The sequence below is a fragment of the Strigops habroptila genome, chromosome 9, assembly GCF_004027225.2.
Source record: "Strigops habroptila isolate Jane chromosome 9, bStrHab1.2.pri, whole genome shotgun sequence".
Taxonomy (NCBI): domain Eukaryota; kingdom Metazoa; phylum Chordata; class Aves; order Psittaciformes; family Psittacidae; genus Strigops; species Strigops habroptila.
The window spans coordinates 18370203-18383039 of NC_044285.2; the positions used below are offsets into that span (position 1 = coordinate 18370203).

General features: G+C 39.2%; 1 protein-coding gene across 1 annotated transcript in view; it reads right to left on the reverse strand.

Moving 5' to 3' along the window:
- Nucleotides 1-12837, reverse strand: part of TBC1D2B (TBC1 domain family member 2B) — a 32543-nt gene that overhangs the window by 4579 nt on the left and 15127 nt on the right. Inside the window, exons 5-12 of the mRNA XM_030498026.1 lie at nt 11759-11985; nt 9691-10083; nt 8466-8576; nt 6636-6829; nt 5594-6088; nt 3636-3753; nt 2724-2909; nt 1267-1388 (exon numbers count right to left, since the gene is read on the reverse strand). Of these exons, the coding sequence (XP_030353886.1) occupies nt 1267-1388; nt 2724-2909; nt 3636-3753; nt 5594-6088; nt 6636-6829; nt 8466-8576; nt 9691-10083; nt 11759-11985 (1846 nt within the window). The remainder of the gene's footprint in view (nt 1-1266; nt 1389-2723; nt 2910-3635; nt 3754-5593; nt 6089-6635; nt 6830-8465; nt 8577-9690; nt 10084-11758; nt 11986-12837) is intronic.

The window sequence follows — 12837 nt, forward strand, 5'->3', positions numbered from 1 at the left end:
AAGAACAGAAAGATTTAGGGTTTTTCTCCCCTTTTCTTTTGCAACCTTTAGTTACTGGCGATCCTGCTGTGGTACCATAGGTACTACATATTACACATTGCATTATAAGCTCTAAAATAACCTATTTATCAATTATAAAATATCTACAAGTTTGTTTTATTTATCGTTTTCTGCTAAAAATATGTGCTCCCTCTTCCCAAAATCAAGTACATACTTCCCTGTCACTTCCAGATTGGGAATCGGAGTCAGCATTTATTTTGGTCACAGACAGCTGAGTACAACAACTGCCCAGCATTTCTCAAATAAAGAGGGGAATGCTAAAATACAACGCACCATGCAACCCCCCCTCAGGAGTGTCTGGAGACATTTCAGCAGAGGAAACATCTGTTATCAAGACTTTCACTGTTTAAATCAGTTGCATCAGTTCCAGCCAGCTTTTTTAAGCACAGAGTAAGATTATTCAGTTTTAACTTCTCTCGAGTCAAAACTGAAACACAGGAAGTAAAAACAATAAACAGCTTTTGCAGTAGGAGCCAAAGTATAAGCGTAAATTCATATGGAATTTGTTACGGTAAAAACAGTCACCTCAGATTCCAATATATGATTTTGTATTAAATTCAAAATCTGTGCAAAACATTTTCGGCCGTTAAACCAATCCCAATATGACACTTCTTTTTAAGATTAATCTAGTGCTCTACACTAGAACTAGGAACCTAAAAACACCAGACTAATTTACAAACTGCAACTCCTATGCAAGGACTAAAGAAGAGTATCTGATTTGCATTTATTCTCTGCTTCAAAGTATATCTTAAAATCAGCTGGAGTTATGTGGCATTAGCTCATGCATTAATGATGCATAAGAGACCAAGCCTAGTGGGTCATAGCTCATGCTTTTAATACATGAGCCAGGATGTGGATTTATTTATCGTAAAACATTTTACCACATAAGATGTATCTGCAATGGGGGGAGAATTCACCTACGGTTGAAATTCTGATGTGTTTCTACCATGATACAACTGCTAAACCAGACCAACCTGGCCAAGTAATCTCTACCACAGGTAAAAATTTACCATTATGCATTCATTAGTTGTGCTTTTGTCTCCACTAGATACAGCTTCTCAGGAGAAATCTCAGTAGTTAGTTTCATCTCTAGTTACTTTATATATCAAGATCTAGATAAAACCAAAATAAAACAAAACCCCACAACAGATTTCTTCTGCGCCCAAGTACAAGTCTTTCAGTTACACACAAGTTTGAGTTACCCACCTAGCATCAAGTATAGTGCGTGTGAAATACCGGAGGTACTTGAAGATGGACATTGAATCTTGCAGTTTTAAGATTTCCTCTTCTTTGTATTTAAAAAGTGCCAGGGCAAATCGGAATATGACCTGATAACAATACATACAATGTTTGGTTCTTTACAAGAACAGAATGCACTGAGTCTCATCATCATCTATTATAAACTCAAAGGAAAAGTGTTACTCTTCCTAAGTGTTAATCTTCCTACAGGGTGAATTTGAGCTACCTAATCACACCTTCCTCGAGCTCCCTTCTCGCCCTGTCCCCCATTTCCAAAAGCTGCCAAACCCTTCGGCTGTGGCTGTAACCAAGACAAGGTGTTCTGCAGTTCTATCCAGAATGCAATACTGGAGTTATAGCATACACATTCTCACCAATTTATGAGTTCCTAATTCAGCTGCATAACAAAGACTGCTGGGCCTGCTGAATGCATTTATTAAGTTACTTCAGAGCTAAAATTAAGTTCTGCTTTTTAAACGGGTTGTTTTCCAATGCCTTGAATTTTCCCATCACATTGGGGTCTGATGCTGAAGGAATTTCTGACACCAGTTTGTCAATCAGCTTTGGCACAAGCTGGAAGAAACATTACTTCATTCTGAAAAGGCTTCAGGAAGTTCTGAACTTCATCAGTCTGTACCTGGCTCCCTTCACAAAATACCATGATGCTTAAAAGCTACTTGAATGAACACACAACCAAAATACTATTGCATGTTAGAATGCTCAGATGAAGCCAAGAAATCTAGCTAACATGCAGTTGTTGTCTTCTTATAACTCTCCTGTTCTCTCCAATTGCCTACGATTCATGTTGTTATAGTGTTTGAATCCTGCAGTGATATTATTTCACTGCAATTCAACAAGTATGAAACACATGAAAATTCTTTCACCCCTGTCCCTTAATTTATGAGATAAGGAGCCCAGACAGTCATTCTGTGGCAGTTGTACTTTCAGTGTCTGCAGAAAGAACAAAAATAGTTGCTGCAGAGACAAGCTGAACGCTAACACTTGGTTATAACTAATTTTTGCATCCTTTCAATACTTTCAACTTCTGCTTCCTTCACTTCAGCTTGCTTCTTCAGAGAAGTAGCTCTCATTTTGATATAATTACTTAAAACTGATTGATAGCTTCATGTAGGACACTGCCTATAGCTTTATTTTTCAAAGATTAAAAAAAAAGGTGGGTGGTGAAAGGAAAATACTCAGCACTTAGAATTCTTCCATGTAACTCAAGCTGTTAACCTGCAGAACACAGGTAAAATGGAAACTGTTTTGACTGGTTATTTATGCATATATCCTCCTTTTTCTTTTACCAGTGATTTTAACTGAGAGGATTCTTGTAAAACAACCTTCCTCCACCCTGCCCTCGGTAACCCCACAGCATTTTGTTACCAGGTAACAACTGAAATAACTTAGCTCAGTCTGTTCACCTTTGGTCCCTCATAGAGGAAGGAGTCCCAGATTTTGAAAAGGATGTCGCTGACCACGCTGTCCACAAATACCACAAGGAACCAGTTGAAAGTGATAAGAGTATAGTCAACTTTGTATTGCTCAAAATGAGCATGGAGTCGTGGAAGCTTCTCGCTCATTAAATCCTTGAATACTCGCTGGTCAACCTAAAGAGATGACAAATAGGGTATTATTGCTCCCAATCTTCCAACAGATGTTATTCTAAGTAGGGCTGTTACCAGCCTGTAAGTGCAAGTTTTTCAAGAGTTGACCAGGAAACCCAGGACTGTCTAGTTAACACTTCTAAGCTAGATTCACCCAGAACATATGTGGCCATCTCAATGCACACCACTCTTGCTGACACAACCTTTTACTTGACAATCAACCCCAGTCTCACAGGTCTCCTCACATGCAGATGTGTTCCTACCACTGGTCACTAGTGCTGCACTGGTGCAAGAGCACTGGAGCAGAGAACAAGCTGCGGAAAGACTTGGAGGAGGCAGCAGGTACCAGAGCATCATCTGAAAGCAGAGAAGTGCTACAGCATATACTGCTCACAGAACTGCCGAAATGCATTCTCACCCCCACTCTCTCACAGAGCCCAAAACCAACCCCCCCGTCCTCCCAATATTGGGGAAAGAAATGATAAAACAGCTCAGTATTGCGAAGCTAATAATCCGAAGAGGGGTTAAGGACTGAAGCCCCAAGCAGGTCACTGAACAGTTATTTTGGTGTTGTACTCGGAGCCCTTGGCCAAACAAGAGCACTGATGCCTGCAAGTCACCTCTGTCACCCCAGCACATCCCCCAAAAGGCCTATCAGACAGTTTGAGAAGAAAGGTTTTGACTGGCTGCAGTTCACAGGAACAGGCTTTACTCTGGCAGAGCACGTACCTGAGATCCTAGCAGTGTCTTCGTATAATAATCACGAGGCATGAAAACTTCCACTATTGTTACTAGACACCAAAAAGCATCTTCCTGTTCCAGGTACAGAAGTGCAATCGCTACCAATCTGAAAATAGGGTTTATTTGAGAAAAAGATTATTACAGCATCACAGAACATATTAAGAATAATAAAAATAATGCCTTTGTTTCTGTTCAGCAGAGATAAAAGTAGTAACAGGAGAGCACTGAACAGCAAAACTGTTAATGAAGTTTAAGATGGAGCAATGAGATGCCTTCTCAGCCACACCAAGCATTTTTATTCAGTTAAATAAGAAAAGAGATAAAGGCGAAAGCAGTGATTTGCTTGATGCCATTTTTCCAGGAACTGTGGCAAAATAACGAGAAGCTTCCAAGTCCCAGATTTTTGCTTGTCTTTACTGAAGGAGAGAAGAACAGATGGTTCTTGCACCTCACACAAAGTTGTTGTAAGTTTAGAAAAATCCTTTTTAGCAAGTGTACTTTATATCCATTAAGATAAATGTAAATAACACTTTTGTCTTATCTACCATTGTCTTTTAAGGAGCATAAAAAGCTCTAAAATTTTTCAACGACTAAACTTGTTCCAGCAACTTCTTAAAGTAGGGAAGAAAAAAAGAGATTAAACAGCAGCAGCATTCCTGGTTTTCCTGTTTCCAGTGACTATTATAAAAGAAAAAAAAAAAACCCCAGAGAATAACTTGATGTTGCTGATAGTTGTTTGAATATGAAAGGTTACCTCCAAGATCTTTCTCCAAGTAAACTTGTTTTATATCTATATGCTAGAGGAGCTGTAGCAACAAGAATTGCTTCTGATGCTACACAGCTTAATATGGTGATAACACTTTGAAAGCTTAAGAGGACTAAAGCATGGAATAAACACCTGATTTGCTGATTTAGAGGTATACCCAAGTGCAGAACTACTTACAAGAAACCCAAAAACATTGCAGGAGAAAATAAAGCTGTAGAGAAAGCTCAAATGTAGCAAAAGCATTTCTAACGCCTAGCTACCAGAGGTGTTTTGCTCCGAGACTGCAACAGCTCTGTTCTTCACACGTCTTGTGACACAGCAGCAAGACTAATACTAAAAATATGACTTACCCACAGAGCATAACCACTAGTGGTGAATACTTAGAAAAAGAATACTTTCCATTACTGCATTATTCACTATCTCTACTACTGCTATCACCACCTCCTTTTCTCTACTACATTATTCACTGCTTCTATTCTACTACTTCTTCAGTGCAGTTTCAAATGATAAAGCTGCTTTAGTTCAAAAGTCTTTTACCCTATTCTAGTACATAAATGAGTGCACAAATTGACACCCACAGTATTATTTCATGGGGGAGGGTGCTTCAAATAACACCTTCCTTTACTAAAGATCTCAAAGTACCAAAACTATTTCAGCAAACGCCAACTGCAATGACTTCAAATCTTTCTTGTCTTCTTGCTGTAGCATGAGAATCATCCTTACATTGATTACTGCAATTCTGACTGAAGGCATTGAGGGAAATGCTGAAATCTCTGGCCTTACAGTGTGAAAAAAAAAAAAAACCCAACCCAAAAACTTACAAGCATTTATTTCTGCTTGGTTTAAAATAAATAAATAAATCAAAAAATCCTAACATTTTTTTTCACACAAAAGGATCCCCTAGAATTGACATGAAGACAACATAAAACTTCATTTAAGTAGCCTGTTTCTCAATGTGAGTTAATCCCCGTGCCAGTTCTTTGGTCAAGCTGATTTTACAAGTTTAATGATCCAGGTATTCCTTTTTTTATTGTTTTAAAGAAATATGATAGTTATTTATTACAACATAAATCATGAACATGCAAACCATAAGGCAAATGCCTGCCCAAAAGCACATTGCTATACACGTGATTTGAAAGGCTAAGTATGCAGTTTCACTGCATAGTCTGCAAAATCTTACCTGTTGAGCCCTTGGCAATATCCTATATCAGGATTTCTCCATGAAAATGCCAGCAGCACATTTCGCAGCTTCTGGATCCCTTCGGATGTTGGGGAGGAATAATGTTTGTTGTTTGGCAAAGTTCTCAAGAGATCCAACTCAATTTGTTTCGATGCAGGATTTTGTTTTTCCAGAGCGTTCTGAAGCAAGGTTTGGAAGTAGCCAGGAACTGTGCTGTCCTTGAATTTTTTAACATGGAGATTGACGCACCACTTCCACATCTTGGAACGATGCTCATGTGGAATTCCAGACCGAATAAGGTTCTTCAGTTCTACACAGCGCATCATCTCCCTATTCATTGTGCTGGCAAGATAGTTTTCCCATTTTACTCCTGTGGAGATCTCTCGATTTTCACTGAGAGAAAGCGATCTTAGGTCCAAAGCTCGTGATTTTGCTACTAGTTTCTCCTCATCATCATCCTCTGGGACTGTCTGAAAACCATATATATCATATTCACTGAAATGGAAGGGGGAAAAAAGAAAAAAGGCTTTAAAAAAATGTGTTCAGTAGCCCTGAAACTCTCAAATTCCCATCCTAAAGTTACTGCAAATATCCCTCAAGGCACTTCCCAGTTTTCAAGTTTTAATAATTATTATTTAAACATTTCAAAAGTGTATACTTGATTTCAAAATTATTTTTATAGTTCCATATACGTCCATATAGTTCCATATAGTTCCAGATTTCATGCCCATATTCCAATATTTATTACTATACAGATGAAGTAATTTATTTCAGAACATGGTCAAGTTCCAATGAACCCATCTCTTCCGTAGCGTACCTTCAGCAGCTATATGGCAACATTTGAGTTTTCTACTGTATATTAAATAAAACAATAAATGTATTTATACTGCCAAAAGGATTTCATGATGATACTGTTATGCATGAAGGGAAATACACTGAAAACCCCAAATCCTGCAAATATATCCCAACTATCTGATTTCCAGTGTTAGAACCGGGACCACTGACCAAGATAGACATAGTTATTTTAATAGGACCAAATTACCTGACCAGGTGTGGTTTGAAAAATGCTTGTTCTGGTTGTTCACTGCTTTCTGCTTTCAAAGCATCTTCCAGTAACTGTGTGATGACCTCACGAGCAGGACTCTGCTCCTCAGAACAAACAGGATTTTTCATTTCTTGAAGCAAGATCAAGTATTTACTTTCTATCTGACAGAGTTTGGCTTCCAAGCTCGTATACTGCAGAAAACAACATGTACTATTATAAGTCTTCAGAAATTTACTTTGTACTACACTTTGTCTAAAATCTGGTTCAATATTATTCTATTAGCTTATGTTGCTTAGAAACCTGTAAGTCCAGAACAGTCAGATTTACTTTTTCATTTTTGTGGCACATGCATTTTATTACACTACTGTAAAATTCTGCATATAAAGTACTCGGGAAAGAAACCTCAGATACTTGTGGCTTTTTACATGAAGTCTTTTAAGACATGTCCTGGTTTCACTGGGATAGAGTTAGTTTTCTTCCTAGTAGCTGGTACAATCCTGCGTTTTGGCTTTAGCCTGGGAATAATGCTGATAAGACACCGATGGTTTACTCAGCTGTTGCTCAGTAGCGCTTACCCTGATCAAGGACTTTTCAGTCTCTCATGCTGTGCCAGTGAGGAGGGGCACAAGAAGCCTGTAGGGACCCAAACTAGCCAAAAAGGTGTTCCATACCACAGCACATCATGGCCAGTATATAAACTGGAGGGAGGTACCCAGGAGGGCAGACTGCTGCTCGGGTCGGGCTGGGTATCAGTCAGCAGGTGGTGAGCAGTTGTATTGTGCATCACTTGTCTCTCTTGAGTTTTATTTCTCTCTCTTTTTGTTGTCTCCCTTTTCATTACTATTATTATTATTATTATATTTTATAGCAATTATTAAACTGTTCTTATCTCAACCCATAGGTTTTACTGTTCTTTTCCCTGATGCTCATCCCCATCCCAGCAGGGGAAGTGAGCGAGTGGCTGTGTGGTACTTAGTTGCTGGCTGGCATTAAACCACGACAAGGAGACTAGCAGATAAGAGGTTTTCTACCACCTATATTTTCACATGCAGAAAATCTGAGCAAGCTTTAATTATCATTACAGTGTATGAAATACAGCTCAATCGCTTTGTGCTTTTGAAATAACAGCTTTAGTCTATGCATGTTTGAACAACATGAATTTAAATGGCATTTTAAAGACACAAGTTAGGTAATAACATGTAGGAATTGCCAATACCCACCTCTGTGCAAGAAAGACAGCATTTAGACCTGGCTGCTGTGTGCATCATTTCAAACAAACCAAAAGCAAACCCTAGCAAAACATAGCTACAGGTATCTTGCCTTAGCTATGGATGTGTGCATTTTTCCTAGCCCCAGGCAATGGAAATCTTCATTATTTACCTGCAATTTCTCCACAGTCAAATTCATCTACATAGAAACACGCTTCCATAGTTACATTCACCATACCATAATCATCCTTCACGCTCTACCCCAATGACATTTCAAGTCCACGCGCATCCTGTCTTTTGCATATTTCAAGAACATAACAGCCTTAATTCCAAGGAAACAGTGTTTTCACAAACACACATGCCTATGTGCATAAGTTATGGAAAAGTTCCACTGGTTAACACTGTTTTAAAGTCAATTACTTCTTTTAAGAATCCACTCAGCAAGACTAGTCTGGAAGGACTGTGTTTGGGGGAACTTGATTTTTTAACCTGTTACATTGAATACATCCAAGTTGTTCCATTCCCCTTCCACAGTTATGCTCCCTGTGTAGATTTACAACTGCACTTTGGAAAACTGCTTAGACATTGCTAAAACGAGAACACACAGTTTTAACCTGACCTTTGCCTGCCATTCTCTCTCTCTTGCTTCTGCATTTCTTCGTAGAGCAGAAAGTTCCAAAATCTCCTTATTTAAAAATTTATTCTGGGTCTTGTAACCCTGAAGATTGTCCTGTTGATAAAAAAAAGAAAAGCAAATTGTATTTTTCATAAAATTATCTTACAAACAGCACATGCCTACCTGAGAAAGTTTACCTCAGAATACAGAACAAGGACTTCCCATTAAAAGTACCAAATCAAATAGTATTTTTAGCTCTCACGTAAGTCAAACACATGCCAAATACAGCAGAGCACTGTACAGGGTGTTGCTGTGCCTCACCTGCATCCCTTCCAGTGCTACACTCCTGGTAGAAAGCAGCTTCCTCGCCCAACCCACTCAGCTCCAGGCTACAAATACCACCTCAGAAACCTGAGGCTGTGGGATGAGGGAATGTTGGTACCCTCCCAACATTACAATACTCCCACACTCCAGAGCAGCTACAAGCCTTGGTCTGCTTGCTGCCAAGACCATGGAGTTCTAGTTTCAATTTTCTAGAACTTCTCAGGCTCACATATAGCAAAGAAAATGAGGAATGTTTATACATATTTTATATGACTTACTTGTATCCCAAATCCCTTGGAATGATAATCAATTTGGAACACAGCATTTACCCAAAGGCAGGAAAGCATGTTCAGAGCAGAGTGGCTAACTTCAGTAACTCCAGAAAGAACTTTGGACACGTTTTGGTAATAGAACTTTGATAATACCTGGAGCAGCATTAGTAAAACAGGTTCTCGCACTACTCCTTTTTATTCCTTAGAGCTTCCCTTTGCCATTCCACATGCTCTTTGTTTCCCCACTTTTGGTATTAAGAAAAAATAAAATTAAAAGCCATTTTTAAAAAAGCAAGCTTCCTGGTTGTTTTCCTCCATACTTCTATTTTCCTCTTACTTTTTCCTATTCCTTTGATTATTTCTCACATCACTCCTCCTCCACACCAATGATTAAATTACTGGAACTATGGGACACTGTACTGTAGATGTACAGACCAGCTCAAACTATCCAAGTCCCGTTCAGACTGCCACATAACAGTTCTAAACATAGATTCCAAGCAGAGAAAGCCCCAGCTGATGTGTACCTTGGAGAACTGCTGTAGTGATCTCCTTAAACAGTATAGCAGACTAGAAAGTAGTTTTTACAGGGAGTAGGGACTTTCCTACCATCAAGACAGAGACACTGCTCTTACTTTTAGTCTGTCCAGTTCCTGTAGTTCCTTATTAGTACAGGTGGCCGTGGAAGAATTTACTGCTCCACTTTGAGAGGATGTGTTGTCCTCACATTCGCTGAGTTGACGAGAGAGTTTCATGATCACCTCATCTTTAGCTTGAATGGTTTCCATCAGCATACCCAGCCGCTCATTGAGCTCTCCAACTTTACATTTCAGATTCTTTACTTCCTGCTGGAGACTATCTTTTTCCAGATTTAACTTTTCAAGCTGGTTGTTGAGACCCAAAATCTGGTCATCCTTTTGGTGCAACAGCTCTAATTTGTCTTTGGGAACCCCCTCACAAAGACGGGTTGCAAAGTACTTATCGTATTGGGAAGATCGGACTGTTTGCTGCAGAAGTCGCACGAGTTCCTGGGAATTAAAAATAAAAGAGAGTACTGAAGTCTCAAGTTTCTATGTTTTAGAACTTAGAAATCTAACATCAGGCAAAGGAGAGCTTTGGAATGGGTTTTGCATCTGAATCATCAACTTACAAAAGACTTCATGGTCATATTTTAAGGAACAAAGGAAACACTTATTATAGAATGCTTTGGGTTGGAAGGGACCGTAAAGCTCATCTGGTTCCCACCCCCTGCACAGGCAGGGACACCTTCCATTAGACCAGGTTGCTCCAAACCACATCCAACTCGGCCTCAAAAAATGTCACTTACATGCCATGATTCCTAGCAGGCAAACACCTTACAATGACTGACCCATGCAGAAGGCTTAAATTGGAAGAGGGCTTAAACCTCAAAAATTAACAGGTGAACATTAGAGAATGGAAAAGGGAAAGATAACTAATTGCTCTCTTCCCTAACAGATGCAGAGAAAGTAAAAGAAACCAAAACCCAAACCAGAACATGCTGCTTTATTGAAAAGGAAGTCTTTGGAGGGCTTTTTAGAAAGTCTTGCCATAGAATCAGCCAAGCAATTAACTGACTTGCCACAAGGGAGAAAAGAAGTTTCTGTGGTCTTTGCAAAAGAGCAGCTTCAAAGGCTCTGAGCTAGAACCCTTTTTTCAAAACACATCCATCTAACAGTTTTACTGTTCTCCTCTTCCCTCACACTACAAAAGGACAAGTATCTTTGCTAATGGGATGCACAGATCCTGGGCATTACAGCATTTATTCACTTCCAGGAAAGGCATGTTTTGCTGGCAGAATCAAGAGTACACAGCCATAAGAGACGCTGATCTTCAAGGCAGCTACCCAAGACACCATTTTGCTTTTACTTATTAAAACAGAAGCAGCCATGAACATGATGTTGCACTAGATCAGCCAGATTTCTCACAGAGCTGGCTCACAAGTACAGATGTATTCCTAGGAGACATAACACCTAAAATGTGCGCAAATATGAGGCTCATGCATTCCTTCTTTGGTTTCCCTTTGATCATCTCCTACAATGGAAAACATAAATAGCAAAAGTAGCAGTTCCATATAAGACCTGAAAACTACAACCCCTTAAAATGAGTAGAAATTCATTCAGATAAAACCAAGGTATTTAAGAAATCAGAGTTATAAGGGCACACAAGCATGAACACTATATGAGAGCAGTACTACATATATAGATTTATGGTTATGCCTATCATTTCTAAAACCATTGGGGAGGGGGGTGTCAGCCCTATTTCCCTGACCCTCTCTTCCAGACTTAAAAGAATCAAAAACCAACCAAACAAACAAACAAAAAAGGACTTGGAAGAGGTTGTTCCTCAGGAATTACATGTACTACTGGCAAAAGAAGCTGTGATTATCTGCCAGGATCGTGGCAGACTCTGACAAAGCCAGCTTCAGAGCATAAGGAAGATGCTCATAAACCACGTTAATGAACACCATGCAAATCCAAGTTTTGTTCAGAGATCTGATCTTCAACAGATTTAAAACTTGGTCCTTCTTGTTTCAAGACTTTCTGTAAACAAAGGTTCATTTAGCATCATTATTTTATAACAAACAACCAGCTCTTAATGCAGTTAGGTGGCCATAAAGGGTAAACTCATAACCACCTCCCAGAGCCCTTTGCTTTCCTGCACTTTGCCTGAAGGCTTGATTACCTTTTGGCTCAGAAGATCTTTCTTGAGCTTTTCCAACTCTTCTTGCTGGCTTTGATACTTTAGTTGCAGTTCAGAGACTAGTTTGTTCCCATTACCAGCATACCACTCGGTTGGAGAAGAGTCACTGCTGTTCCGGTTTTTGCTTGATGCAATCATGTCTCTCAAGGGGCGCCTTGTTTTGTGTGGAATGCGGCCAAAATCGAATGGAAAAGCTGAACTAGGCAGTCCTGCATAAAACAATTTCTTCTAGTTCAGTTCACTTAGTAAAAAGGCATTTCGAAGCATTCAGATATCCTTTTAAAAATATGCTCATTAAAATTAGACTCCAAGCAGCCTTTAAACAGCCCAATACAATAGTGTTAAACATTCCTCATTTTCCAAGTCACTTCCTTTGGTGGGAAAAATATATAGTTCAAAGTCTTACCCTCTCCGAGATAAAAGACTTAACTCATAAATTAATGCTTGTGAAATAAGACATGAAGAGAACTTTACAATTCATTACAGAAAATAAAAGGTACCCCTAACTATGGCAAAGGAAACATTGCTTCTCATAATGAACAGCTCAGAAGTGACCAGAGCAAAACCATCAGTGATATCACAGCATACTGCTCTTTTAAGAGGCATTCAGTGCAAGGTTTCACCTCCATTTATATAACTACGAGGGTATTCTTAGAGAGAAGGATGTTTTCTAGTTCAGTTTCTAGACTAACTCACTTGGATGTCAGCTAAGGTGCTCTTAAGGAGCTGTAAAAATGTCTTCACAAGGTCGAATGTGAGAACCAGTTACAATGCATAGATGAACCATCACTGCATATACATCCCTACTTTCTTCCCCCAGTTCAGAAGCAACCCAATATATCATGTATTTATATACTTCAGAGTCCAAAGACAATTGGGCTACACTCAACTAAAGCCCCAACATTTTACCTTCATCCTGCAACTTAGCAACTGAAGAGTAAAAACTAGAACTACTGAAGAGTAAAAACTGAAGAGTAAGATGCTCAGGGAACCTGAAGCAATGGATAACAAGGCTTCCTACTTGTTCTGTTGTATGTGAATGGCAGGGGACTCCAAACACA